This window comes from Sturnus vulgaris, chromosome 4 (assembly GCF_052056855.1).
Source record: "Sturnus vulgaris isolate bStuVul1 chromosome 4, bStuVul1.hap1, whole genome shotgun sequence".
Lineage (NCBI taxonomy): Eukaryota > Metazoa > Chordata > Aves > Passeriformes > Sturnidae > Sturnus > Sturnus vulgaris.
Genome location: NC_142246.1, coordinates 50,558,347 through 50,584,177, shown reverse-complemented (window position 1 = coordinate 50,584,177; position 25,831 = coordinate 50,558,347). Strand labels below are relative to the sequence as shown.

The 25,831-nt window shown below is 38.8% G+C and overlaps 1 protein-coding gene across 1 annotated transcript; it reads right to left on the bottom strand.

The window, feature by feature from the left end:
- Positions 1 to 1,551: 1,551 nt before the first annotated feature.
- DNAJB14 (DnaJ heat shock protein family (Hsp40) member B14) lies at positions 1,552 to 24,856 on the bottom strand. Its single transcript, XM_014875277.2, has 8 exons — positions 24,504 to 24,856; positions 18,712 to 18,886; positions 10,948 to 11,093; positions 7,821 to 8,006; positions 7,384 to 7,478; positions 6,630 to 6,739; positions 5,269 to 5,441; positions 1,552 to 3,623 (listed from the first exon to the last, which is right to left on the bottom strand). The coding sequence occupies exons 1-8, from the start codon at positions 24,634 to 24,636 to the stop codon at positions 3,499 to 3,501; spliced, it is 1,143 nt and encodes a 380-aa protein (XP_014730763.1). The 5' UTR covers positions 24,637 to 24,856; the 3' UTR covers positions 1,552 to 3,498.
- Positions 24,857 to 25,831: the final 975 nt, after the last annotated feature.

Sequence of the window (25,831 nt, the reverse complement as noted above, 5' to 3'; positions counted from 1 at the left end):
ACATTACATGTAAGCAATTTATAGCTTCAGGAATTAATTTAATATTACGTGCTTTTTTAAAAACAAAATGCTTTTACTTTCTTTCTCTTTGACAGAGCTATAAGAATTCAGAATAACAACTGCTTAAGGGTGAATGAAATTTATGAACAACCAACCTTAAAAAATACTCATGCCCTCCCATTTTAATCCTTTTACAGCATTTGTTACAAAATTATATTAAAAATATTTATAATTTAAAGTTGTCTCTGCTGTCTATTTAAATGCATCTGTTACATTTTTAGTGCTGTAATGTTCTACCATTTCTTGGAAAGTCGTAAAAGAAGAAAGATCATTTTTAAAAAATGTAAAAAATTCCAATTTAGACTTGTTTTACCCAAACACAGAACTTGTAGGGAAATGTTCATCAGATGTGAACACTGAACTCGCTCGTGACTCAGGATGCTCCATAAATAGAACACATACTGATGTTATATTTCAGCAGATGCAAATCATCTCCTTTTTTCATTAGGCTATGTCAGAGTCATGCCAAGATTTTTCTCTTTTCGCAGGGCTTTTCTGCTTGCCCTTTTAAAGGATAAAACCAAGGACCCATGCTCGTGCTATCTTTAATTCTAGATTCAATGAAAGGTAATGACTAAATAAAAACAGTAAGGAGCAGGTAGCTAAAATGTTGACAGATTTTTTGTCAAGCTGTTCAAAGACAGTTTTGTTTTCCCCTTTTCTTTCCAATATCTTATTTTAATGAGAACTTCGCCTTCTGAAGAAAGGTCATCTGAAAAAATTTAAGTACTCCACCCTCTTCAATTTGCATTTTGCTCATGAGAAAATTAATTCTGAACTTTCCAGCAGATTCCCTCAACAAATCCAGGGAAGACACTGACATTTCTGAAGAAAAAAACCCTCCAGACCTGAGGAAAAAAAGCAACAATCATGAGGAGAAAAAAACACCAACTTGAAATATTAAAAGAACGTTTGCAGGCCACATTTAGAGCAGCTTAATATTTATGCCACAGGAAATCACAGCATCCTTTTGCACATTACTATATATTTCAAAGTGTGCAACTATTTTATCTGTTAAATGCTAAGCAGCATACTTCCACCAGTATAAACACATTATTTCCTTCTCAGAAAGTACCAATTGGAATAGGTAGTCAAATGAAATGTTGCAGTCTAGGTCTCACGTTAAACCTTTTGGGATGTCTGTGCTGCCATCGGGCACAGCCAACCACATTACTCCAGTTTGCAGAGGGACTGATAGCAGTCGAACCATGCTGACACAGCTCAGCATCCATCCATTTCCCCACTCCTCACCTGCACCAGAAGTGGATGCAGGGCAGACACAGCCCACAGGATTATTATAGGCAGCTTTGCTAAGACCATCTGACTTCACAGTTACAATAATATTTGATAAATGTGTTATATATCCTTTTTCCTGTTAACTAGAAGATCACTTGCAAGCTCAGACTCATTTGTACACGAGAAGGCTCAAGTACTTGCTAAAGCCTTTGGAACAATTTTCTTCTTTTAAAAAGACACAGGAGTACCAGCATGTACTTTGATAGTTTGTTTTCATTAATATAATTACAATACATTCTGGACAGTTACAAAAACTGGGGAATCTCATTTTCTCAATAGATTTTGATAGCATATTTCAAACAACTGGATGCCATTCCATTCCATCTGAACCCTTTTACTATAGTCTTAGCAAGGACATTCAGTACAGCAATAGTATTTTTTTTGTTGTTTCAGCAACTTTTAGTTCTGTTTTGTGCCCCAGGCTTTTATGTCCACCTTGAATGCTGGTTTAGCTGCTTAGTTAAAAGCCTGCAGCCTGTCTCATGTTACACCAATTCAAGAGAAGACATTTCCACTGGGACAGTTTAGAAAAGGCATATATGCAAAATTTTTTCTGGGTCACTTGGAGCAATAGCATTTAGTATATTTGTAAAGTCATATCCTGCTCTAGATCAGAAGAAATTGCCATGAAGTCAGACAAAGTATTTAAATTTTCAATTTAGGAGGAATATTTGGTTCCACATGAACTGATAGCATTGTTCAAAGGTAGTAGTTTTCTCAAACAAAATATATTACCCATAATACAAGCTATCTGGTATTCTCAAATACAAGAAACATTCCCCTGCATAACACCGTTAAAAAGTAAAAAACATCAGCTACTGAACCTAAAAACATTTTCAACGCACTTTGATAAACTTTAAGTACATTGTACTTAGCTGCTTCAGAACACCTCTTTGCATCAGCAGGTGTGGCTACATATAGTTTCCATTTCCAGACCACTGAGTTACACGATCTTCTATCTAGGAGCCAAACAGTAGGCTTGCTCATTTCTAGGAAGCCAGTCCAGCTACATTCTGGTCCCAAAAAATGCATACCCTACCCTCTTCTAACAAGTGATAGGGCTCTGACCATAGGAGCACACTGCAAAGCAGCAAAGCATTTAAACAGTTGGCAAAAGGGTTGAAAGGCACATAGCTTGTCCTTAGCAAAATTTCCCTGTTCCACTTGCGGTGCCCATTGAGGAATCAGTATTGGGACCTAGCTTGAAATAAAAAAGTAGTAAGAAAATGGAAGCCTGCCAGGAAAAAAAATTAGGTCGCATTTTTATTTTAGTGTTAAGATTTTAGAGTTGCATGTTTTCCTCTACCTTTCCAGTGAAAATTAAGAAAGCTATGGATGCATGTTAACCATACGTATGGACTTACTACTACTGGAATACCAAATGGTAGAGCTGCTGCAAACTGTTGCAAGTACTAAAAGCAATGTTTATAATGGTCTGTACAGCATTTGCAAATATTTACTTTGAAAAGAGATTAGTGTAGTTCTTATTTTTCTCAGCATTGCTTAGAAATGCTAAAAAACTACAACAGCTAAACTGCTACTCTACACCAGATCAATATACCCCAACAGATATTTAGGAATATATGCCATTATATTTAAAAATACCAAGTTCCTCTAAGCAGTAAACCTAGAAGATTTTACATAGAGTTAGAGATAAAATATTAAAAATTATTGTTTCAACTCCACACACTTGACATCTGAATAGGAGTGATGTAATTATACTATTTATTCCATCAGTGAGACAAAATGTAGTATGGAACTAAATTTCTGAGATTTTTAAATAGAAAGTCATTTAACTCATATATACACAAAGTGTTCTTTCCACAGATATTTACATAGCAAATATGTTAGAGGAGAACCACTATGACTAAATCTCTACAAGTATAGCATCCTTTCTGAGCTATTCTCTCAGCTGAAAGAATTCACAGAAGCTTTGAAGTAAAATCTAGACAATTAAAGTTACCTATATTTCACAGTAGGTAAAGAAGCCGTTAAATGATATTTCAGCATAAGGTTTCTGGAAACAGCTACACAGTAGAGTTTTACATCCACCCTCTTTTCCAGCATCCATGGTGAAACTAAATCTCTTCTCAGTTTACAGGAGAGATAACAGCACAGGTAAGATGTGTATGTAACTGTAGCTCATCCTTCTCGGTAGAGGCTGGTCAGCCGTTCTAGTTCTTTGCAGTTCTCCATGGACATGGACTCTGCTTTCTTTCGGAGGCGATCGTCTCGATATACTTTTGCTGCATAAAGTAAGTCTGTTTCTTTAAGGAGACAAGAGAATTTTTTTTTTTTTAGTTACAATTTGAGTACTCCGCATGTACAAAACACCTCAGGTTTCAATTCTTGCCCGATTGTAACTTCCCTCAGATGCCACCTAAACAGAACCGCTACAGTTTTCCTTTGCTGGATCTTTGTAATAAATCCATCTTTTTGAGCAGGTAAAGCTGTATCACCCTTCCAGCTCCCTCAGAGCAATTCATACAGCAGTATCTGATTAAAAAGAAAACACCACACCCTACAAAAAAACTCAACAATAAAATAATAAAGAGTCCCTTACTAACGCTGTCAGACCTCATTAAACATTACAAATATAGGCCAATCTCAGTGATCCTGCATTGTTATTGATAGCTCTAGCATCTTGTCTGTGCCCCAAAAACTCCAATCTGAATGTTAAGCTTTTTACTTCAACTAATGCTGATTCAGACTGTCAGTGCTCAGAGCTATTAATAATTAAGAGATCTCTGCATTATACTGGTGCTCAACAGCTTGTCACTACTGAGCATTTTAATTCTGTAAAATCTTTTTACATCTCAAAAGTCACTCAAAATGCAAGACATTCTTAAACGTCAATCAATCCCAGATAGATTTTAACTGTCAAGGAGATTTAACACACAACAGGTATTTTAGATCCATAAAACCACAAAATCAGCTGTTTCTACAATCAGAAAAAAACCAAAACTATTAGAAGCCTCTTACAAAAAATCAGTTTGGGTAGTTTTCACAACCTGATAAATTACAAGTACCAAACAACTGGACTGCAGAGACTAAAGCTGGGCAGGAACATGTGATCTGACTCAGAGAAATGCATTCTATTTGCTTCTGGCCAGTTTACTGACAGTTCATGAATTAATTATTTTTCCATTTAGCTGTGACTGAAGTTTACCACCTGAAAAGTTAAAACCATCTGGTTTCAACACTGATGTAATTTTAGCAGTGCTGCTCCCACAGAGCTCACAAAATGGTCTCAGATAACAGAATAACTGGTTAAAATTGATGCTGATTTAGATGCTCTTCAGTATTCTTGTGCTTTAACACTAAATTCGAGGTTTCTGAAAAGAAGTAACTCATCGTATAATACTAGATTGGAGAAACAGATGGCAAACTAAACCCCCTTGTTTTACAGGACGTGCTGCCTGTCCTTGGTTGCCTGGAAAAGCAGTGTTTGCATGTACTGCAGTCCAAGGCAGATTATTTTTTCGTCTCTCTGGAAACACCTATGTAAGCTTCTGGTTATTTATTTACTTATATAAAAGCAGCAAGGGAAATGAGCTATTGCCATGATAAAGTAATGTGGAGGACATAAGAATTCTTAGAAATCACAGTGAGTTAAGGACAAAAGTTTTGTCATTATCAATTTAGTGAAGTCTTTAATTTTCTGAGAAATGGTCACACATAATAAAAGCAGCAGGTTAAAATTGCTGATAATTTGCAAAAGGTTGTTAGATCACTGAGTAAAATTCCAAAACTAAGTGACACTGGGGACAATTTTAAGGTGACAAACAGCAGGGGACATTACACTTTTGCACTGAGATATCGTAATAATACAAGCACTACCTTCTTGCCTGAGACAATTTATTTTTATAGTAATGCATGACTTCATGAAATTACACATATTACCAAACTTACTTTGTTGCCTCTCCTTCCAACAGTTATTACGAATGTTGGACACATAATCCTCTTCCACACTCTTTTCCACTTTCTGTAATGACACTCCTTTGTATTCATTTCTAAAGTCCTTATTGACATAATAAATGACACCCAAATTTTCTGTCTGCATTTTTATGGTCTGCCCTGTACTTCTGCAAAAAAGGAGGCAGGAGGAGAGAATGACTAAATATTAATTCGATTATTTTTTTCCACCACAAATAGACTTAAAAAAATATTGCCAATACAAAATAACAGTACATTCCTACATTTGCCATTTCAAGACAAATAATGAAAAGAATGGCTCTATAATCTGCTAGAGAATAAAATCATTGCATTTACCTGATCATTAAACTTCTGCTGCTTAAACACTTGATCTCAAAAAAAAAAAAAGTCCACTTTACTAAGGCACTTATTTCATACCTCTTCAGGCAAATATAAGTTAATAATACAAAATTACATTCAAACTCAATCAAAGCAGGTCACTATTCTGTAGCAACCCAGTACAGCCATCTCCATTCTGAAGTGTTTGCTGCCAGCCCTGATAAATTCATCTTCCTGCTGGCATTCTGCAGATTAAAAATCACGGACTGGATGCAAACATTTTCACAGAGAAGCTTTTCTAAGCATTATAACAGCTTAGTTGCAGAAGGGAAAAATATCCTACTCCAGAAATAGAGAACTTTGAAAAACAGGAGGAAAGAAACCTTTCTGTTGTGGGGCTGAGAGCTCTGCAAGGAACTAAGGACCTTTAAACGCATTGTGGTGAGTGGGCTAAGTGCACCAAGATAGCTGCACACTTGATTCAAATTATTTGCTTCTCACAAGAAAAAAAAAGTTTTAAGTATCCTACTGTACAAAACAGGTAAGTTTCACAAGCAGAATTCTTCACAAGAAAATGAAGATTTTACCATCACCTAGAATGAAGCAAAGAACAGACCATCTTCCCAGCCATCATTAAGTTTAACACTTTTATAAGGATGAGAAAGTTGCTTTCAAACTCTTCACCTTCTACAAACACAGATTACCCCCAAAAGAGTAATGAGCCTTATCAGATTTCAGGTTTTGATTAAGTATGTTGGACATGTAAACACCTTTGCAATATGCCATGTTGCATGGACCCACTGCCTTGTACTAGACCTCTCTCCTTCATTACATTCTCACAGCATGTTCTTTGCACCTAAATTTTTTGTTCTGTTTCATCTACACCTCCCCTCCCTTTCCTCACTGTGGGAAATCAAAGATCAACTAATGGAAGACTCTCCACAATGCTTCTAAGTGGGAGAGGGTGATTACAATACCCCCCTCTCTGCTTTAAGTTGATGTAATCAAGCATTACTTACGATCTTGGGTATAAGGCATAAGGAGGGTTAGATACCATCAACTGGCTCAACAAGGAGACAAAGATCAACACAATAATAGGCATCAGCTGAATGACCATAGAGAAACCTCCCTAAGGAACAAAATAGATTCAGGTATTTCACAAATCATCAAGCAAACAGGTAAATTTGACAATACTTAATGCAAAGTGTGACTTTTTGCTTTAAGCCTAAAAAGCTGCTAGGAAAACAGTAACTGCAAACAGTGTGGCATTATCTGAACTTTCAAATTCATACACAATATTCACAGAGAGCTCAAGCTGCAAGAGTTCATGGATTAGCACGTACACAGAAGCAACTACCAAATAAAAGCTGGATTCAGCTACGTTGTATGGCATGATTTTGTCTCATCTATACAGTGATATGTGATTATACAGGACTAGAGATAATTCGTGTATTATCTGAATATTGAGCCGTAAGTTAAATTCTTACCACACCCCAAATAAATTTTTAAATGCATACAAAGATTAGTGGCCAGAATTAGTGGCATAGTTAGGTTAATAATTAAGATAGTGACATACAACAACAGGTTTACAAAACCAGGCTAGTACCTCCTCAAATTTGCATGCCTATTTACCAGTCAGCAAGCCAACCACCTGCTGAAGTTTAAAATACCCAATAGGCAGGTACAAATCCACCTCTACAGTACAGAGCTCCTGTACAATCACACCACTGAATGCAGATTTCATAATTTAAAGCCAATGGTGCTTAAACTTACATCACCCCTCTCTTCCTCCCTCTCGTGCCCACTCTGACGGTGCTGGTTCGGATGGCTGTAGCCAGCACGACCACTAGAAAATGAGTGTACACTACCTGAGGAAGGAACATCCACATTTAAATCATGTACAAAAATACTATTTAGAGCCATTACAGAAGCAACATAAAGCACTTTACATTTCCGCGCATAAAATTGCATTAAATTAAAAATTACAGTTTCAAAGTTGCTTAAAATAAGGATTTTAAGCTCTATGATAGTAACCCTGAAGAACTGACATTTTTGGGATTTAGCAACACTTGAGAGAAAAATAAACTGATACAAATTGTAGAGTTGGGGTTCAAGGCTGGCTGGAATAATTCTGCTATTTTATAATGTCATAAACTCTAATGCCACTCTGGGCAGTACATCTTGACAATTATACTGATGTATACAAATACCTGTTGGAAAGGCCCCTCCAAAAAACATGTTGAACAGATCCTCTGGAGTAATATCTGCCTCACAACCTCTATGGAAGTTGAATCTGCCATTGCTAGGGTGATTGCAAGTTTGCTCGTCGCTGCCTGTAATGTCATACTGCTTTCGTTTTTCTGGATTACTCAGCACAGCATACGCATTTCCGATTTCTGAAGCAAGGAATAAAACACAACTCCCATAAATGTATGATAAAAGTTATTCCAGCATGAAAATTGCAACTTTGAAATCAAAAACAGGTACTGTATGTTACAAAACAACTACAGTAGACCATAAGTCCAGAAACATCTCCAGTTTTCTTAGAATAGGTTCCACAAAGTTTCCCACCAACACTATTCAAAGGCCTTTTATCCTGTTAAGAGGCAGGAGAGCTTTATTTCATTTTCTAGGGGAACACCTACACCTGTGGAAATGTTCTCTCTCACTGCAATTACAAAAAAAGCATCAAGCATTACAATGAGACTCTGAAGCTGGGTAATTGCTCCAGCAGCCTAGCTTAAAAAACCGTCATACACTCAGCAGGTTTTCTTTGGTTTCGTTTGGTAAGCAGTCATTTCTTGGAATGCACCAACTTCACTGTCCACAAGAGTGTGAATGTATTTTTCTTCATGCTTCTGAAGGTATTTTGCAGATTACATGAATAACACAAAGTTTTGCATGATGTAACATGAGGAGTACAACACGCACGTGTGACAGGAATGTGTGTGTCCCTCGGGCAGTAAATATGACCTCAGTGTATGGAGGGGCCAGGCCTGGATGCTTGTCCCTGTTTATGCTATGGTATCACAAATGAACAGCTTCAATTTTGGCAGTAGGAAGGAAAAAGCCTCACTTAGGTAAGCATGGAAAAATCAGCAAGAAAACCCACATATTCTGCTGACTTTAGAAGCTTTTTTCTCACTGTAGAGATATAACCATCTTGCAGATTGATGGAAAGTTTGTGTTGCCACTCAATGAACAACATTCAGTCAGTCATATCCTCATTAAACCATTTCTGCCTTCCTCTCTACTCTCTCCTCCAGGCCTCTCCAACAAAAGACTTCTTTTGCAGCCAACCAACCCAAGGCACAAGGATTATGATTTTTAGTATTGAAAAGCCATCAGTCATCAAAAGTTCATGAAAGGTGCAACACTATAACCTCAACACAGGCAAATAAGACTGTGGCTTTAAAATTAATATTTTAAACATTATCCAATCTAAGCAAAAGTTAATGAGTTTTAGCTATGTGTCTTTTAAGATGCCCTTAGGAAAAAACATCAGCAATTCCTTTAAGTGGAGGAGAAAACCCAAAGAAATGAAGCCTGGTATTTTGCATTGAAAGCATGATATAAACTGACATCAAATATTGCTCTGTTGCTCAGTACAAGGATAAAATCGATGGTAAAAATTTAGATTTTCCCAATAGTTAAAAACTTAGAGAGATAAATCAGGTGACTGCACATAAAGTGAAGTGACCATACTCTCACAATATGCCTGTTTCTTACTTGATCTTGATTATCTGGTGCTAATTCACAACAGATTTGATTCCAATATAATTTTCTTTTCAAAAAGGACATAAAAATGAAAAAAAACACTTCTCAAAAGTTTCAAAGGAAAGATTTTTGATTAAATTGGTAAAAGACAGCAGAAGTTATTATATTTGCACCAATTTTTAAATTTAAAATTCACTTCAATGAGACTGTTCAATACAATAGAAGAGTAGTACTAGGTAGGTCAAGATCTAAGTAATTATCTTACCTATCATGAAACTTGTTTTATAATGTGACCTTTCCTTAAAATAAAACATTACTATGAAATAAAAACTATTATTGTGAACTTCTTTTTTCAGATGGATGTCAAAAACTGATCAGACACCTTTAAAGTAAAATTAAATCATAAATTTACTCAGCCATACAAAAGGATTATGATAACTTCAATGCAAGAAAATGCTAGTTGTCATTAAACAGCTTTTGGTCAATGAGATTCCCCTACAAAATTTTTTGTTTATTTAGTCATCTAGTTAAAAAACAGAAAGGGAAATTCAGCTGAAGAAATCAGACTTGTACAAAGTGCTCATGTTAAATAAAATATTAAGAAACTTATTTTTAACATTTTAAAGATTATTAGAAATGCTATCAACAAGGAAGAACTATTTTATTCCTAGGGCCTGAGACAATTTTATAGGAATAATAACTTTTAGATAAAGACATCACACAGCTGTATTAAATGAATCGATAGCAATCAACTTTCCTGCTCTGCTGTATCTACTTTTCACCTGGAATTGTTAATATATTATTATAATTACCTCTTAAAGTCTGTATCGGAAGTCGTGCTCAGGACTTTTTTTTTTCTTTTTTTCCCTCCCCAATTTAAGTGTTTTATCCGAATGATTTTTTCAAATGTCTGCATGTAAACCTCACACAGGAAAAGAATAAAAAGATGTACCACAATCAGATTGTTTATGCATCACTATTTTTTACAGATGCACATTTTTCTTCATCTGAGATGAAGGTGTAGTTTTCTTTAAAAAGCTTTCCTTCAACAATTCCCCTTGTGCAGGGCTAAGCTGGGCAGCCTTAAATAAAGTTAAACTCTAAATTTTACCTAAAAAATGGTCAAACTCAACTACTAGTAAGGGCGTGCTTGAACTCAGGTGTTTTTGTGCAGAAAACGTAGTAAAACTACACACATACAAGAAATTCTAAGGAAGAGGTAACTTAGTGTGGCACATGGTTCAGTAAAAACTGCATTTTGCTATAAAGGATTGCTTTATTTTTTCTAGCTCAAGTACAGTAAAGATACAAGGTAATAAAATTTAATGACTACATTAAGTAAAAAAGTGTAATTGGGTTTCACAGATCAAGTATTTGTTCCCTGTACTGAACATTACAGTCAACTTTCTGAAAACAAGCCCTACTGCCAAAGTCCATGTTATTTATCTATACTTCTAATATGACAAAGGTCAAATATTTTCTTGAATAAAAATGTCAGTTTAACAATAGCTCAAAAATACATTTACATTTGTAAAAATACAGGTGACCAATCAGATAAATACGTTTTATTTGTATGAAGTTTAATCATAAAAGAAATTTAAAGTAAAAATGGTGTTTTACTTTTAAAAGCCTCTGTTGCTCCAGGTGCATGGTTTTTGTCTGGGTGGAATTTCAAAGCAAGTTTTCTATAAGCCTTCTTTAGGTCTTCTTCACCTGCATCCTTTGACACTCCAAGGACTTCATAATAATTTTTACATTTCTTTATACTGCAAAAGAAAATGACATAAAATGTTGCAAATAAAAAGATGCAAAAGTAATGGGTTAACACACAGCTGCAAATGAGGTCATACATAACACTAGTGCATTACATTACATCTTTTGCTTTCAATATATTCTAAAAATATCCACTCTAAAAACAAAGAATGTAATTTTTTCATAACAAACTCACTATTGAGCTTATTCCATACATTTCTTTTACTTCTACTGCAGAACTACCATAGCTCTAAGAAAGGGCTTCAGTTTGCAAGCATTGCACTGTAGCATTTCCTCATCCACAATTACATTAATATTGCTTTTAATAATGCATAAAAAGAAGGTTACAAATTTACTTTGAACAACTAGCAAGTAGGAAATCTGTTTTGACTGTAAACAGCAAATGCACTTCAGTATGAAGGACATAAAGCAAACAATACCTCCCTTTCTCCAAACAAAAGTCAAATCATATCAGCACTCAAGTATTCACTTCTCAAAAGAATAAACATGTGAGAATACTTCTGCTGCTGGGAATGCACCTGGATCTTAATAATTTTTCTGTAAGTGTTGAGGTAAATGCAAAGTCACAGTAGCAGCTCCAGCAATTACATATTTAGCTCATCTCATATAATCAAGTGTAGCACTTTTTAAAATGGAAACCTCAGAAATATTCTTTTGTAGGCTGTCTAACACAGATAGGAAAATCAAAATCTGGAAATGATGTAATGATTCAGTATACTTTACAATACCCCAGAAGAAAGAAAGAGCACTTACAGGAGAAGAGAGAACATTAATTCTGTGTCGGCAGGAAGAACTGATCAAACCAGTAAATACAGCTCAACAATCAAACCAAGTTACTTGGGTAAGAATTCAGAAAGAAAAGGCTGAATCCTAAACTTGCACTGCAGAAATGAGGCACACTGACATTGGGTGCATGCCAAAAGAAATGGGCTGGTCTGAGCAAGAAATAGAAATTACATCCATAAATACTTTTAAAGCTTCATGTGAGTCTCTTCACATGGTTGTAATTATATCTGCATTCTCTTACAGGCACACATTTCTACGTAAATTTGGGTTTAATGCTTCCAAGACTATACACAGGGCAGCCATGTGGAAAACAAGAGGGCAAGCAAGCCTTTGGCATTCTCAAGAAACAAGTATGGGTATTCTGTAATTAAGGGAATGTGAGCATCAGAAGTACAACCACAGTATCATGTGTGGTCCGTCCTACTTCAGATTGATCAAATCAAGCTTCATCTGGGGGATCCTGTTGCCTGTGTTCAAATACAGGAGCTTTTATGGAAGTCTCAGTGTAATGCTCACAAGAGCACTGAATTGAATGTATGCAGGCAGCTGCCAACGCAAACATCCTGTGAAATAAATATAGCTCATTATATTGAAGTAACATTTAATAAGCTCCAATTAGGAAGCTGATAGAGCTAACTAAAAAGAGCACAGTGAATCCATTAAGAAAGGATGGAAAGAAAATACATTATACTATACTCTTTAGCATAATTTGCTAAAAGTACTGGTAACTTTTTCTGTAAAAGCAGAAAAAAGTGTGGTAGTGTACAGATCCCTTAATCCACAGCCTCAATGCCTGGATGATTTACGAATTTGTATCAATAGCAGGTAGCTTTATTTAAATGTGTAACAGTAGCAAATTAAGCTTTTATTTCATGAAATTGCTATCTCAGCATCCAATCTAAGTTCGCTTCAATAATTTTTTCTGAGCTATCTGTTTACAGGCCAGACTCCTCAGAACTTTGGCTGATATAAAATTACATAACAAGGCGTCAACGTTTAGCAGAGTTACTTTTTAGGATTCAAACTCTGGTGTTAAACATTCATTCAAGTGTTTCTAAGCACTGTGCATCCTCAACAACTCTCTCCCTCAAGAGCATATTGTCATTTTTCATGAAAAAAAAAACCTAACACGAAAGTTTACTTATTTTCAGACCCAATTTTCATTTCACAACTACAGAATGCGAAGAGGAGAAATATGGAAAAAAAAAGAACAACGCAATATATGCCAACCTGTTCTTCTAACTCCCCAAAATCCACTTGAGAGTTCCCTCCTGTTCACAACCAGTGGATGTTCCATAGTGGACAACCCTCAAAGGAGAAGCAGCAACGATGGGTATCAACCAAAAGATCTAAAGGATTAATGCAATCACCTCCATGCAACAGCTATCCTGAAGCTGGCTTACTAACTCCCCATTTTGTATTGATGGGCTATTTTTGTTGTTCTTTATTTCTGGCATATCTGAAGTTTCGTGTTTTCACTGATATTTTGCTTGGGGTTTTGGTTTTTTGTGAATTGCTTTTCTCATATTTGTCATTTCTGGTTGAATCGCTTCTGTATCTGAATTACTATCAAATTATTTCTGTTGTTTAGGTAATTTCTCTCCTTGTTGAATTGTTAGTCCCCTGCCAACACCTTGGCACTGTCCTTCTCATTAACAGATTTGCTGGCTGTTCCTGAAGTAACACCTGACTTTTACAGAATAGACTTCTCAAACAGCATGAGAGCAAGTGATGGCCTACATTCACCCCCAATCTGTTGACAGAGGTATCTCATCATGATTTCCAGAGCTCCACTACCCCAGCTTGCAGCTGACAAGGCACCTGCAGCAGAACTGGTCAGCCAGCTTCAAACTGCAGCATCAACACTTCTGCTGGATGCTGGGCTCTTCTCCATGCTCTGATGGCTGATGGCAGAGGAAGCCCTTCAGGTCCTGAAATGTCTCTTCTCACCTGCAGAAACCCTAGGGCTACCACCACTGTTTCTCCTGTGACTACAAAATTTTGTGATCCTGCTGCTGTGCTTGTCAGATCACTTTTCAAATCTACAATTCAGATTAGGTCAGCACTGCCAGCTTTTATCAGATTAACAAAACCTATCAGAGATGCTTGCCTTATTGTATCAAATACCTGCAGCAATGCACAATCATGAAATTTGGAATATGATGAGGCATTTCAAAGCCTCTTCAAAAGCCTCACAGGAACAGCCCAAAAGACAAATACTTCAACCAGAAGCATGTCAATGGAGCCACAATTTTTTCTCCCAATGGTAATCTGAACTGAGCAGCACAGAGAGCAGCAGTATGAATGTTACTGACAAAGAACTCAGCAAGAGGAAGCTATACTGACTTCTGATCCTAGAACTGAGCAGAAAAACACAGTAAAATGCAGACCAAAATCTATACAGGTCAAGTTTCCAATTATGCCAGAGAGCCTGATGCAAATGGTATCTCACAGCTGAGTTGGGAATGTGCCAGTCACAGTTTGGGTGATATAAACATGCCTTAAAGAATGCTCTACATTGGGAAGAGAAGGTCACAGCATTGTCAAGGAACTCGAGCTGGTACCAGCATATCCCTAGTTTCAGAAACAAATGCAACAGAAGTCTCAGATCCCTGTTGCACTGATAGATTAAACAACACATGACGGTGCTTGTCTTACTTCCTTGCTCTTGGATGTACCTGATCAGTTTGTTTCTCCTGTGTGTATTATATGAAATATTCAAGGCTGTGTTTACATCAGCCTACTTTTCTCTAGATTTTATTTAAGCTTTTATTTTAGTTACGAGCTTTCTGACAAAGTCCATCACGTCTTCTCTGCCACTTTTCTGTGACAGGCTCTATGACTATGATTTCCACCTTAATTTCTCAACCATTCAACTGGATAGTTCAACAATTCATGGCAGCTCTACAGCCTAATTAAAGGCATGCCCTGATTTCTTTGCTTTGATGATTTGGGTTTTTTTAAGGCATATTGATTGCTCTTATTAATCCACTTCCAGTTAATTATCTTTTTGACATCATGCTAGAAAAGAACCAGTATCTCTCTTTTTGCTGTATTTGCAAAAGCGTCAGCAGAATGCCTGGAAAAAGTCAGTCACACAACTCCTACTCCTAGTTTGATCCATGAAATGTGTAGAGGCAATATTTTGGTTCACTACATGAATTCGAATCAAGCTATTGATTATTCCTGACCACTAGTGGATGACACTTAATCCTGCCTTGCAAGGTTTCTACAGAACTCATGCCTCTATTCATTTGTTTTGGTTCTACCTCAGAGACCCAAATACAAAATTTGATTCTTGTGCTTTCTTCCAAGAAGCAGCCACTGGCAAGGCAGGAATAGCAGTATGCCACCACAGTTTTCACAAGACAACAATGCAAATTTAGCATACTACTAGTCATGGCAGCCGTCTTTCAGAAGTCAAAAAGGCAATATGGAATACATGCTATGGCTTATTGACTAAAAAAAAGAGACCAAAGAGGTCAAACACGAGTGTATTTTAAGATCATTCAAAGAGAGCCTGTATAAAACATACAAAATGAAAATGCTTCCTTTTTTTGTTGTTGTTGTGCACATGATTCTCACACATTTGTCTTAAGCTGACATTGCTTAGCTTTCAGTTGCCTAGAGACTTGTAGGGCACTTGCTCTAAAAAGACATTAAGTCTACTATGGGTCCTAGCATAATTCTGCTAGTCTCCTGTCAGTATCTTCCACATGCAGGTCACCTAAGGGTCTAAAGGCAACTTGATCCAGTTCTCAGTGACAAGGTAAGAATCATTAAGAAAAAGATGCATGTACTACAAATTGGATTTTGAAACGTTTCCATTTAAAAACAACAGAGTGCTGTGATATCTCTCAAGCTTCAAACTGTCACACTGAAATAGCGAGCAGTCTCCCACAAAGAGCAGCATTACCCAGCACTTACGCAATCAGAGGAAATATGTTACATCTTACACTTCTCCCTGTTGAGCAGCTTGCAAGTTCATGCAATACCCTACGGAACTGTTATGGTAACTTGCTAGTGATCGGTATCCCCTGTGTATGTGGAAAAAATGAAGCCAGCACAGAGGTGCTTGTTTGTACTCATACCTACTCACATTACTAGAGTAACTCTGATGAAAATTAATGCAGCTAAATTAGTTACATTGCTCTAAGCGTTTCTTCCCTATGCTTCTTAAATCTTCTGTCACAAGCAATCTCAAGATAGCTGAACAACTCCAGGAACTTTAATGAGTGATCCAAGCCAGGGAGCTCAGAGTCAGTCCCCTGACTGACTGCTCACTAAAGCTTACAACAAAAGCATTGGAAATGGCACAGAAGTGTAGCTGAAAGCAGAAGAGCTTTCCCTATGTCTACATTCAATTACTGAACCAAAAACTCCTAAAGGGAAGAATATTTGAGAATAATGACCTTTCGAATCATGCACATGCAAACCAACCATCCAACGTCAAATTCATGCTGAGTGTTAGAATTCATTGAAGTTTGGAGATTTCGCTACCTTGCTGTCTATAAACTTCTTCCCCCTTACAGGAAAAAAAAGGCAAAAACTGGGCATGAAGCACTGTTTAAAACCACCTCTTTTCACACACTATTTCCTTAACCAATTCAAACATCTGAAAACCATCCCACTGCAGTACGGCAGAAGCATATGGTGGTGACAAATTCTATTCTCTAAAGAATATCCTCCCCAAAGGGGCATGCTTCATTTAATTGGAAAAATCTGGGGCCTGATTGAAGCAATATCATATGCTGCCTGTCATGTTTCCAACTAGAAAGCTCATTCTCACTGTGGTTTAAACATGAACTTTCTCTCAGTTATCATCACTGAATGTGTTATATTTTTCCATTTAGTTTTAGTTTGTATTTAATTCTGCTCTCCTTGGCAAGGCACACACATTTTTTAATTCTTAACCACAAATTTTTTAAGTAGTTTGTTTATGTCACTAACTACTAATATGACAAATATTTCAAAACTTCCAACATGAACTGGAAACTTGCTCTGTTGATTGCTGCATATGTAAACAAAAATGCCATCTCTCCCTAAAGGTTCATGAACTACTGTATTAAAGGATGGCAGCGATCCCCAAGCGAGGCTGAAGATATTGTTTTAACACATGATTTTAAGTGGTATGTAAAACTAACAAACATGGGTTGTCCTGTAAGGTATTACAATTGCTCATTTTGCAAAGATCTTGGTAAGTTTTAGAACTCCATTTTCAATATTCAATATTCTTGAAGCAATGTTGCATCAAGATTATTCTCAATGTGCAATTCTTGAATACCCGTAACTCTGGTCCTTATTTCACCAAACTAGATTAAGTTTAAATAGCATCGAACAAGTCCCTTCAAGAAAGTAACACCCAATACCACAAAAGCTTATCAGAGAAAAAAGTTAGCTCTACAACACCATTTCAGTCAAGACAAAGTAGGCAACATACCTTCTGCTAAAACAATCAAACAGACTGATCTTGCAGGGAGCCTGATGTCAAAGCAGACTGCAGCTCAGAATAGCACATCACAGGTGAGTGACCACTGGCACCAATACAGCCCTCCTTGCAGCAGCTTTCTGGGAGTATGTTACATGACTTATTTTGACCTAAGCTGCATTTACAGAGGACTTCTTTCTGGATATTTTGTCTCACACACGTGTGCACATGCACATTCTGCATTCATTCTAACAGTTGATATAGGATGGCAAAAAATGTACAGGCTTATCCGGGTTTTACTTTAGATGTATCACAAAAAGCAGTAACATTAATTAAGCAGAGATGATGGTAAATGAAAAGCTCTAGTAAATAACACCAAGAGGATAATCATGGGAGAGCTGCTGCTGTCTACCTGCCTGAATGCAGCGCTTCTATATCAACAAAGAGAAGCTACTTCTTTCCTCACTGTTAGCAGGGCTGAACAGATTATTGAATTTCAGGAAGATTCCAAGATACTAAGTATCAACAGTAACATACATTACACAGATGCACACCAAAAACAATCTTTCACAAATTTCTGTTATGCACAACAGTTCATCCAATATACACAAACTAGGAGACAGAGACCTCTTGATTTCCCTCCAAGCTCCCTTGAAAATATTTGGGGTAGGCTATTCAGAAAATACTGGGGTTTGAGGTGTGCAATTTCCTTGCTATATCCATAGCAGAAACCTGGGAACATATCAAACAACACTTTTGCTCCTACAGCCAGAAAGTGTGCAGTAATAACTTTTGTAACGACTTAAGAGGTCCTTGCCTCAAGAGGACATTTTTATTGACCTTTGTTTCTTTTCACACATCCTTTCCTGAGGTCACCGCATCTTAATACTGTCAAGCTGCACTAAAGCAGAGTTTATACTGCAATTCAGACTATGTGTTCCAGTGCTTCTCAGACACCTTTATGTTCAAACCAAAATAATTTTAACACTTGTCTAAGGCCAGCCTATACAGCAAGATTAGCTTGAAAATAAATTTTAGGAGTGAGCATGTATCTTTAGTATAAAAATATTGATTAGGAACACTGTCCTGCAAGTTATACAACAGAATTTTCATCACTTTTTCCATTTACCATGAGATCTACTCAATAACTATTTTGAGTATTTTTTCGGTAAAGTAGCCTTGATAGTTTGAAGAAAGAAGTAGCATCTTTCTTGCAGAAAGTGACAGTGTCGGTGTTTAAATCCAGCAAAACTCTCCTCTTCCTTCTAGTCAAAGTTCAGTACAAGTAACCCCTCTGAGCTAACCTCAAACTTCCTGTGGCTCCTTTAGATGACAAGAGTTGAAAGGATAAGTACATAATACAGAAAATGACAAGCAGTGACATATTTAAGCCATACCTTAATACTCCTTCCATTTGGTCTTTGTTGTAGCCTTTTCCACTTTCACCTGCAGCAGATGCATTGCTCTCCTTCGTGCTATTTGGCTTACTTTGATCACTGCTACTGGCTGGTTTTCGGCAGTAAGCGCCTCCCCCAGCAGTACTTCCATTCTTCATAATAGCTTCCAACAAGACTATAAAAACAACAGTATATCATAGTATCATTACAGGTATTAGTGATTAAGGCAGGGCTCTCAAGTATCTTAGATGAGAACACTACATTACAAGACTAGCTCCTATATCCTCCTTCCTTATCAATCACCACTTTGTGCCAGTCTAACAATTCCTTTTCGTGGCAAATCTATGGAAAAGTGCTTCAAAATCAGTGACTGGACTCCTCCCATCCATCTCTGCCAAGGTAATGTAACACTGGAGAGAATTTGTCCAGGTGCTTAATTTCTAGATGTTTTTCACAGGCACTGAACCTGTGGCTTGGGGTGAAAACATCTGAACACCTGAATAAGCAACTGTAAATTGATGAAGAGGAACTAGCCTTACAAGCTAGAGAAACTGGAAATTATTCCACACAAACATCAAGCCCATCTCCAGCACATTTCAGTTCCTACAGTACATACCTATCTGTAACCTGAGTCATTAGTGGCCACAAACTGATGCTCTATTCCTTCCAGGCAGTATCAGCTTAAATTCAAACCATTGTTGAAATGCCACAAAAAACTCAGGACCAGCCAAGTATACCCAACTCAAGACCTCAATCTTGAAAACCAGTAGGCTTCTGCTAGTTCTTGAAATCCTCTTTCATTCCACGTTCCAGCAGATCTCAAATTTAGCAGTTTTAACAAACATTATACACAAAGTCTGTTTTTTCTTTCTGTATATAAGCCTGTATTTTGGGGGTATCTGTCTTAGTAATGAATCAAAAACAATACCATTCTAACATAAGGGACTGTGCACAAAGTATAATAGAGATCAAAGATTATTAAATAGTCCACCTTTCCTGAAAATAGATTCCTTCAGAGCAACATGGCAAACTATATAGGCTAAATTTGTTTCATAAAATGAGTTACCACCTGCATTAAAAGTGCACTAATAAAAACTGCTAAGGAAAAATGTCCCAGGCACTGTGAAAGCATAGCACTTTCTTCTAGAAAGCTAGTGGGAAGAACCCTTCAGAATTTTCTCCTAAACTAAAAAAAAAAAAATAAAAAAAATTCTCCTCTGCCTAGCATAGTCTTTCTTAGAGCAGCAGAAAACTGGGATCCTACACTTCATAGCTTGTATAACACAGGAAGAAATTAAAGGAGAGCTTTGTTGAAAAGAAGAGCCACCACTTCTTAAAAGCTCCCCAGTATTTACTCCTATACCCGCTTATTAGTGAACAAGTACACTCAGCCTGAACAAGAAAGTCAGCTGACTTCAGAGCTGGTCGTGCCCTCCACCTGCCTCAGCAAGACTCGTGGATTGATCAGATCAGGCTCTTTACAGCAGATATAAGGAAACAACTAAGCTTTAGATGTCTAGTTGTAACTGAGGAGATGCTTTCACTACAAATGAAATCTGGAGCTTGAAAACAGTAGAGCTACAGTTGCATTATGGATTATAACTGAAGGACATATTCAATATTTGCAATACTTTATTCTAACATCCTCCATTGTGGCATATGAAGTTCTGAGGTAAATGAAATAGTAACAACTCCAACGAGGTGACCAGGTCTGCAGGTTAAGAACTAACCAAGAGCAGAGCTTTGAACAGACAGTGCCCTCAGAATGAAGCATTTCTGTTAGAATGTGCTCCAAAGAAGTGCTACCAGAAAACAAACAAAAAAAATTTATTTTTCTCTCCAGTGAGTACGACATTTAACAATGGCACCACACAGAATCCTATTGGACATGTGGCCTTCTTGAAACAATGCTTACTCAAAGTTTTGCAGTTCCTTCTTTTATATTGGTATTGCTCTAGAAATTTTTCATCCCTGCACCAACACTTACGCAGAACCTGTGAGAGCAGAAATGCCAGAAACACAGGCATGGGTGACGTTTTGCATTTTTAACACCCAGTTTCCTCACAGCAAGTGTAGCTCTAAGGCTCTTAATGAATAGGTTTGGCTGCAGTATACTTTAAACACTATTATTTTCTATTCCCCTTCTCAGACCTTATAGAGGAGCTGCATTGCTGAGAACACAATGCAGGATGCTTAAAAAATAAAATTCAAATATATCAGTGTGAACTTCTTAAAATAGCAGGACACAGCATATACAAACATGCCATTGTCCTACACTGAAAAAAAAAGCCACATAAAGGGTATGAGGCCATTGTTTTCTTCAAATAAAAGATACAGTTTAGATATTCAGAAAAAACTCTGACTCTTACATGAACTGCTGGTGGTAAAACCAGCTGCTAGAACCGTAGTACTAAGAGTGCACTAAAGAAAACTTTCACTGTGCATCTAGTATTTCAAAACAGGGCATACAGGGAACCAAAGGCTTATTTTGTTAGCAGGTAAGACAACAAATCTTATCTCTGAATGTCTCTGAAGCCTCTCTGGTGTGTACTATTACCTGCTGTTGAATGAAAGAATCTTTGGACTACATTTGATTGCATTATGCATTGAATATGACCCACATACACACACTTTCACCAATGTAAAATTGTGTTTAATTCAGAATTTTCTCTAATGCAAAAGCCCAAAAACTAAGCTGATATGCTCCCAAAAAAAAATTGCTTTTAAAGGCAGCATCAGAAACGAGGCAAGAAAATCTTAAGAAGCACTGAAAAAAGTTCTTCTTAACATTGTTTTCTGCCTTCAAACAGAACTGCACGTAAGTCTGAAAGGGACATCTTGTCCTTTGTTATCTTTAAAGGCACTCTTAAAAATCTTTATCAGGCAAGCAATTAGGTTCCATTCAGTTGCAAGATGAATCATTAGCAAAAATCAAAATCAAACAATGCTTTGAACGGCTGAAGCATAAAACAATTTTCTAGCAAAGAATGACGTCAACGTGGACACTACAACTATGAAGTCATTAGCTCAGTATCATTAAATAAGCATTGACTTTACTTTTCACACTAGTAAAGCCTTAAAATAGCACTGCTGCAGTCAGCGTATTTCAGGCAGAAGCTTTGTTTAGCAAAACTAAACTTCACTGATGACTGAACTAGTGCTGAATGCCCTTTGAATGTAAATGTTGCCAAAAGCAGATCACACATAGTATTGTTTTACAGACAATAGTTAAAACCTATTCTCTGTCCTTTTGTAATCCACTGTAACATTTGGAGGAGGAAACGCTCACCAGTAAAAGATTCAGCATTACCATTCTCATTGCTTTTATGACTGACAGAACTTCATTTGTGAAATGTCGGGCAAGTGTTCTCAAAACGATACTAAAAGTACAACATATGAAAAATTTGCAACTTCAGTGAGAAATTAGTCCAACTAACTTCTAACACATACTCCAGAGAAAAATCAGTGAGCAGAGCGACAACAGGGGCTGCATCACATTGTCCTAGCACCATATAAACCCAATGCATTATGACTGTAAAATAAGACTTTGTGTTAGAACTAAATGGGTTCACAAAACCTTAAGTGCTTCTTTCTCTCTAGAATGTGCTAGGACACATTTTTGAGTACCTGAATTATCAATTATGGGTTAGATTTTTTTCTTCAAGTGGACCCCCCACTAAAATATGCCAATGAGAGCAATTTAATTTGTTCTTAGTGTAAAACGACAGTTGTAATTTATTGCGCCCCTTCCAGACCCTGTCCTGAAAAAAACATAGTCTGTGTCCTTGCACCCTAACGCACTTTAAAAGGGCCATTTAAGTGCCTCAAACTTTAAAACCAAAATAAATTCAATGAGTTGGCACTGTTTTGGAGGAAATCAGATGAGTTTAAAAGATATAACAACCTCCACAGCTAGAAAACTGAAGTACAGAGATATTAGACATTTACAGAGTCCCCTTATTTCTAACTATCTAGTTCAAATCAGGCCTAGGGCCTGAACTTTTATTATTAGTGCATCTACAAATCTCTTTAGCTTCAGATGGAGCTTTGACTGCCCACCAGTTCACAAATCAGGCCCTTGTTTCAAGCTGAATACCTGAAAAACGAAGCAACAGACAATTATTTGGTCACTAATGGAAACTGACTTATTTAACATCACAGAGAAATTCTGTGAAGCTTTTAGTTTAAAAGACACAATTCCCCAGATTACAGCCCACTACCACAAGGCCATCTTCTTTTCCTCAGGTCTGTGCCTTATTTGTGATTGACTTTGTTAATTTCCACAGTGAATAAAACAAGTGTCCTACAGACAATAGCCTAATTAGTCATCTATTTCTTGCACTGAATACTTTATAATGGTGGTTATGTAGTGGCAGTCCTACTTAAAAAAAACCAACAAAATGCTCAAAACAAGCCAGATGAAGACTTTTTTTCTGAAAGCTACTCTAACTCTTATCTTTGAGATATAAGATGATAATAAGCTGTGTGAAGACAAAACTATTTGCTCTCCTTGGAGGAAGAAGCTGAATTGAAATCCTCTACACCCTCCTGCCTCCTGACCAACACAGATTCCAAAAAGCTCAAAGTATTTTCATGCGTGTCATGTTCTCAAGCCACAGAAATTTTGGGGAATATGGCAACATCCATGCTGTCTTTCAGGAAAAAAATAAACACTTGAAAAATTAAACACTAATTAAAAAGGAAAATCGCCAGTGAAATCTTCATTTATTGTCTGCATATAATAAGAAGTCAGGAGATAAGAGGCCCAAAAATGTTCATTACATCTCCTCACAGTAACTTCCAGTCAAGATTTTGCCTCAAACTTACACTCCAGAAATGGCAAATGCTGAGACCTTTAAGTGGTACAGGGAGGGCACTGAAGTTGTTCCTACTCCTTCCACAGCATAGACCACGTAAGTGAGAACCACAGGAACGCAACAAGTCTCTGCTGCATCCAAAGGTGTTTTGAGCTGACATCTGCACTGTGTCACAGAAAGGCTCCAAGAGAGGTAACAGTTCTGCACACACTGAAACCTTACTAGTGTTTCTTTCAAACAATTATTTCTAAACACCTTTTGCTAAAAGGTTGCTAAATATTTTTCAAGATTTTAGTATGGAATAATCAGAAGAGCAAATTAAGTCTTGGAGGAAGCCACATATTCCATTTCCTCTAGGAAAGGTAAACCCGTGTGCAATTCCTATGTGGCTGCCGTACAACCAAAAGGGAACCAAACCACAAGTATATTAGAGAAGGAAGACACGGTCCACTCTGGAGCTGCAACTCTCATCGCAAGCTGTTAGAGAGGGGTGATTCACCATGACAGAAAAAAGCCAACCCAGCCTTGTCTCGGCCTGGGGCCTGAGATGTCCTGATGTTAATCGAGGCTAAGCCTCGCATGTATGGCTGCGCTTTTACTGACGGCTGCAGGGAGGAGAGGGAATGCAGCGAGGAGCTGAGTCGGCCCTGGGAGAACCCCGCTGGCACCGGGGGAGGCAAGCCCACTCCTCCGCAGCGCCTGACGCCAGAGTCATGCACTGCAGAGGGGAAGGCACCTGCCCTGAGCGCTGCTCCCGGGCACGCACTCCGGCCTCCTCTCCCAGTCGAGCCGCGCGCCCCGCCACAGCCCCCGGGCTGGCTCTGGGGCCGGGTCCTGCTCGCCTCAGCCTGAGGAGGCTCCCCCGGGGGAGGCTCCCCCTGCGCCCGCCCTCCTGCGGGCCCCGCGGTCGGTCCGGGCTCGTCCGGACGAAGCCGGACCGCGGATAGCGGGAGCGGGGAGGGGGCCGGGCTTCACCTCGGGCAGTCTCGGTCGGGTAGAGCTTCTGCGCCTTGCCCAGGAACCGGAGGGCGCGGTCGCGGTTCCCGGCCTCCAGCGCCTCCCGCGCGATCCCGATGCACTTCTCGGCCTCGTCCCGGTTCCCCTCCATGGGCTTCTTCTTCCGCCGCCTCCGCCCGCCGCAGCGCAGAGAGAAGGGGCCCGAAGCCAGAGCGGAGGCGGGCGGGGCGGAGGCGCCGGGAGCGGCGCGGGGCGTCAGGCGGGGCTGCGCTCACTCCGCAGGGCTCATGCCGCCGCTGCCCCGGCGCTGCCGCAGCCCCAGCGCGGCGCTCACACCGGTGCCAGACCGGCCGCCCCTTCCGGGCCCCGCCGCGCGTGCGCCGCCCCACCCGCCCGGGGCTCCGCCACTGCCCGGCCTGGAGCGCCTGGAAGGGCCGGGAGCGCTGGGATCGCCCCAGCCGGGAGCTCAGCCGCACGCCCGGCCCCGGGAGGGAGCCGGCTGCTGTGGAAAAGTACCGTGCGCGCTGCCGCAGCCCCGCACAGGAGTTAGAGAAGCCCGCGCGGTGCCGCTGCTTCCTGTGCCTGGCCATGCCTTAAGGTACTCATTAGCGTCCTAATGGCTCACTGTAATTAGCGTCATCAATTAGAGCGCGACAAGAACTGCTTTGCCGCGAAGGAAGCGCTCGGGTGCTGATCCGGGGAAGCACCGCAGCGCGAGAGGAGTGCAGTTAGCACAGCTCACAGCGGCGTCCCCGATCTAGGTCACCACCTTACAGCTACAGTGCTGCAGTAGAGATTAGTACCTGCAAAAGCTTAGGGAAACACAAGCGTCTGGTGTCAGCAGAAGCATCTCTATTTGCAGTATCTCACTGCTGACTAAAGCTCTGGAAGCTGCTCACAGTAACCATCCCTTCCCTCCTTAACGAAAGGCTTCCCTTACAACAGGCAGGGTTTTGCTGTACGAAATGAACTGAGTGGAAGACAGCTGAAGGTGTTCCCAAACCTCCCTGTAAACCACTGCTGCTGAAGAATGCACTGCATGGCACAATTTAAAGGTTGCTGCAGTACAGTCCCTGCTTCCACTGATGCCTGTCCAAAGCTTTTGCAAGGCCAGGCCCTAGCATGAAATTATATGAAACATGGCATTACAACATCCCTTCAACTTATTTTACCCTCCTCCCTGACAGACCCTCTCCCCCTATGAAGGCTGACACTGAGTAAAATTGGACTTAAATGTAGTATCAGCCTTTATCTGCCCTACTAAAAACATATTATACAGCAGGTTCAGTTAGGAAAAATATAACTTTACAGGAAAAAGTCCTGTGCCCTTTCACTACTTGGTATTT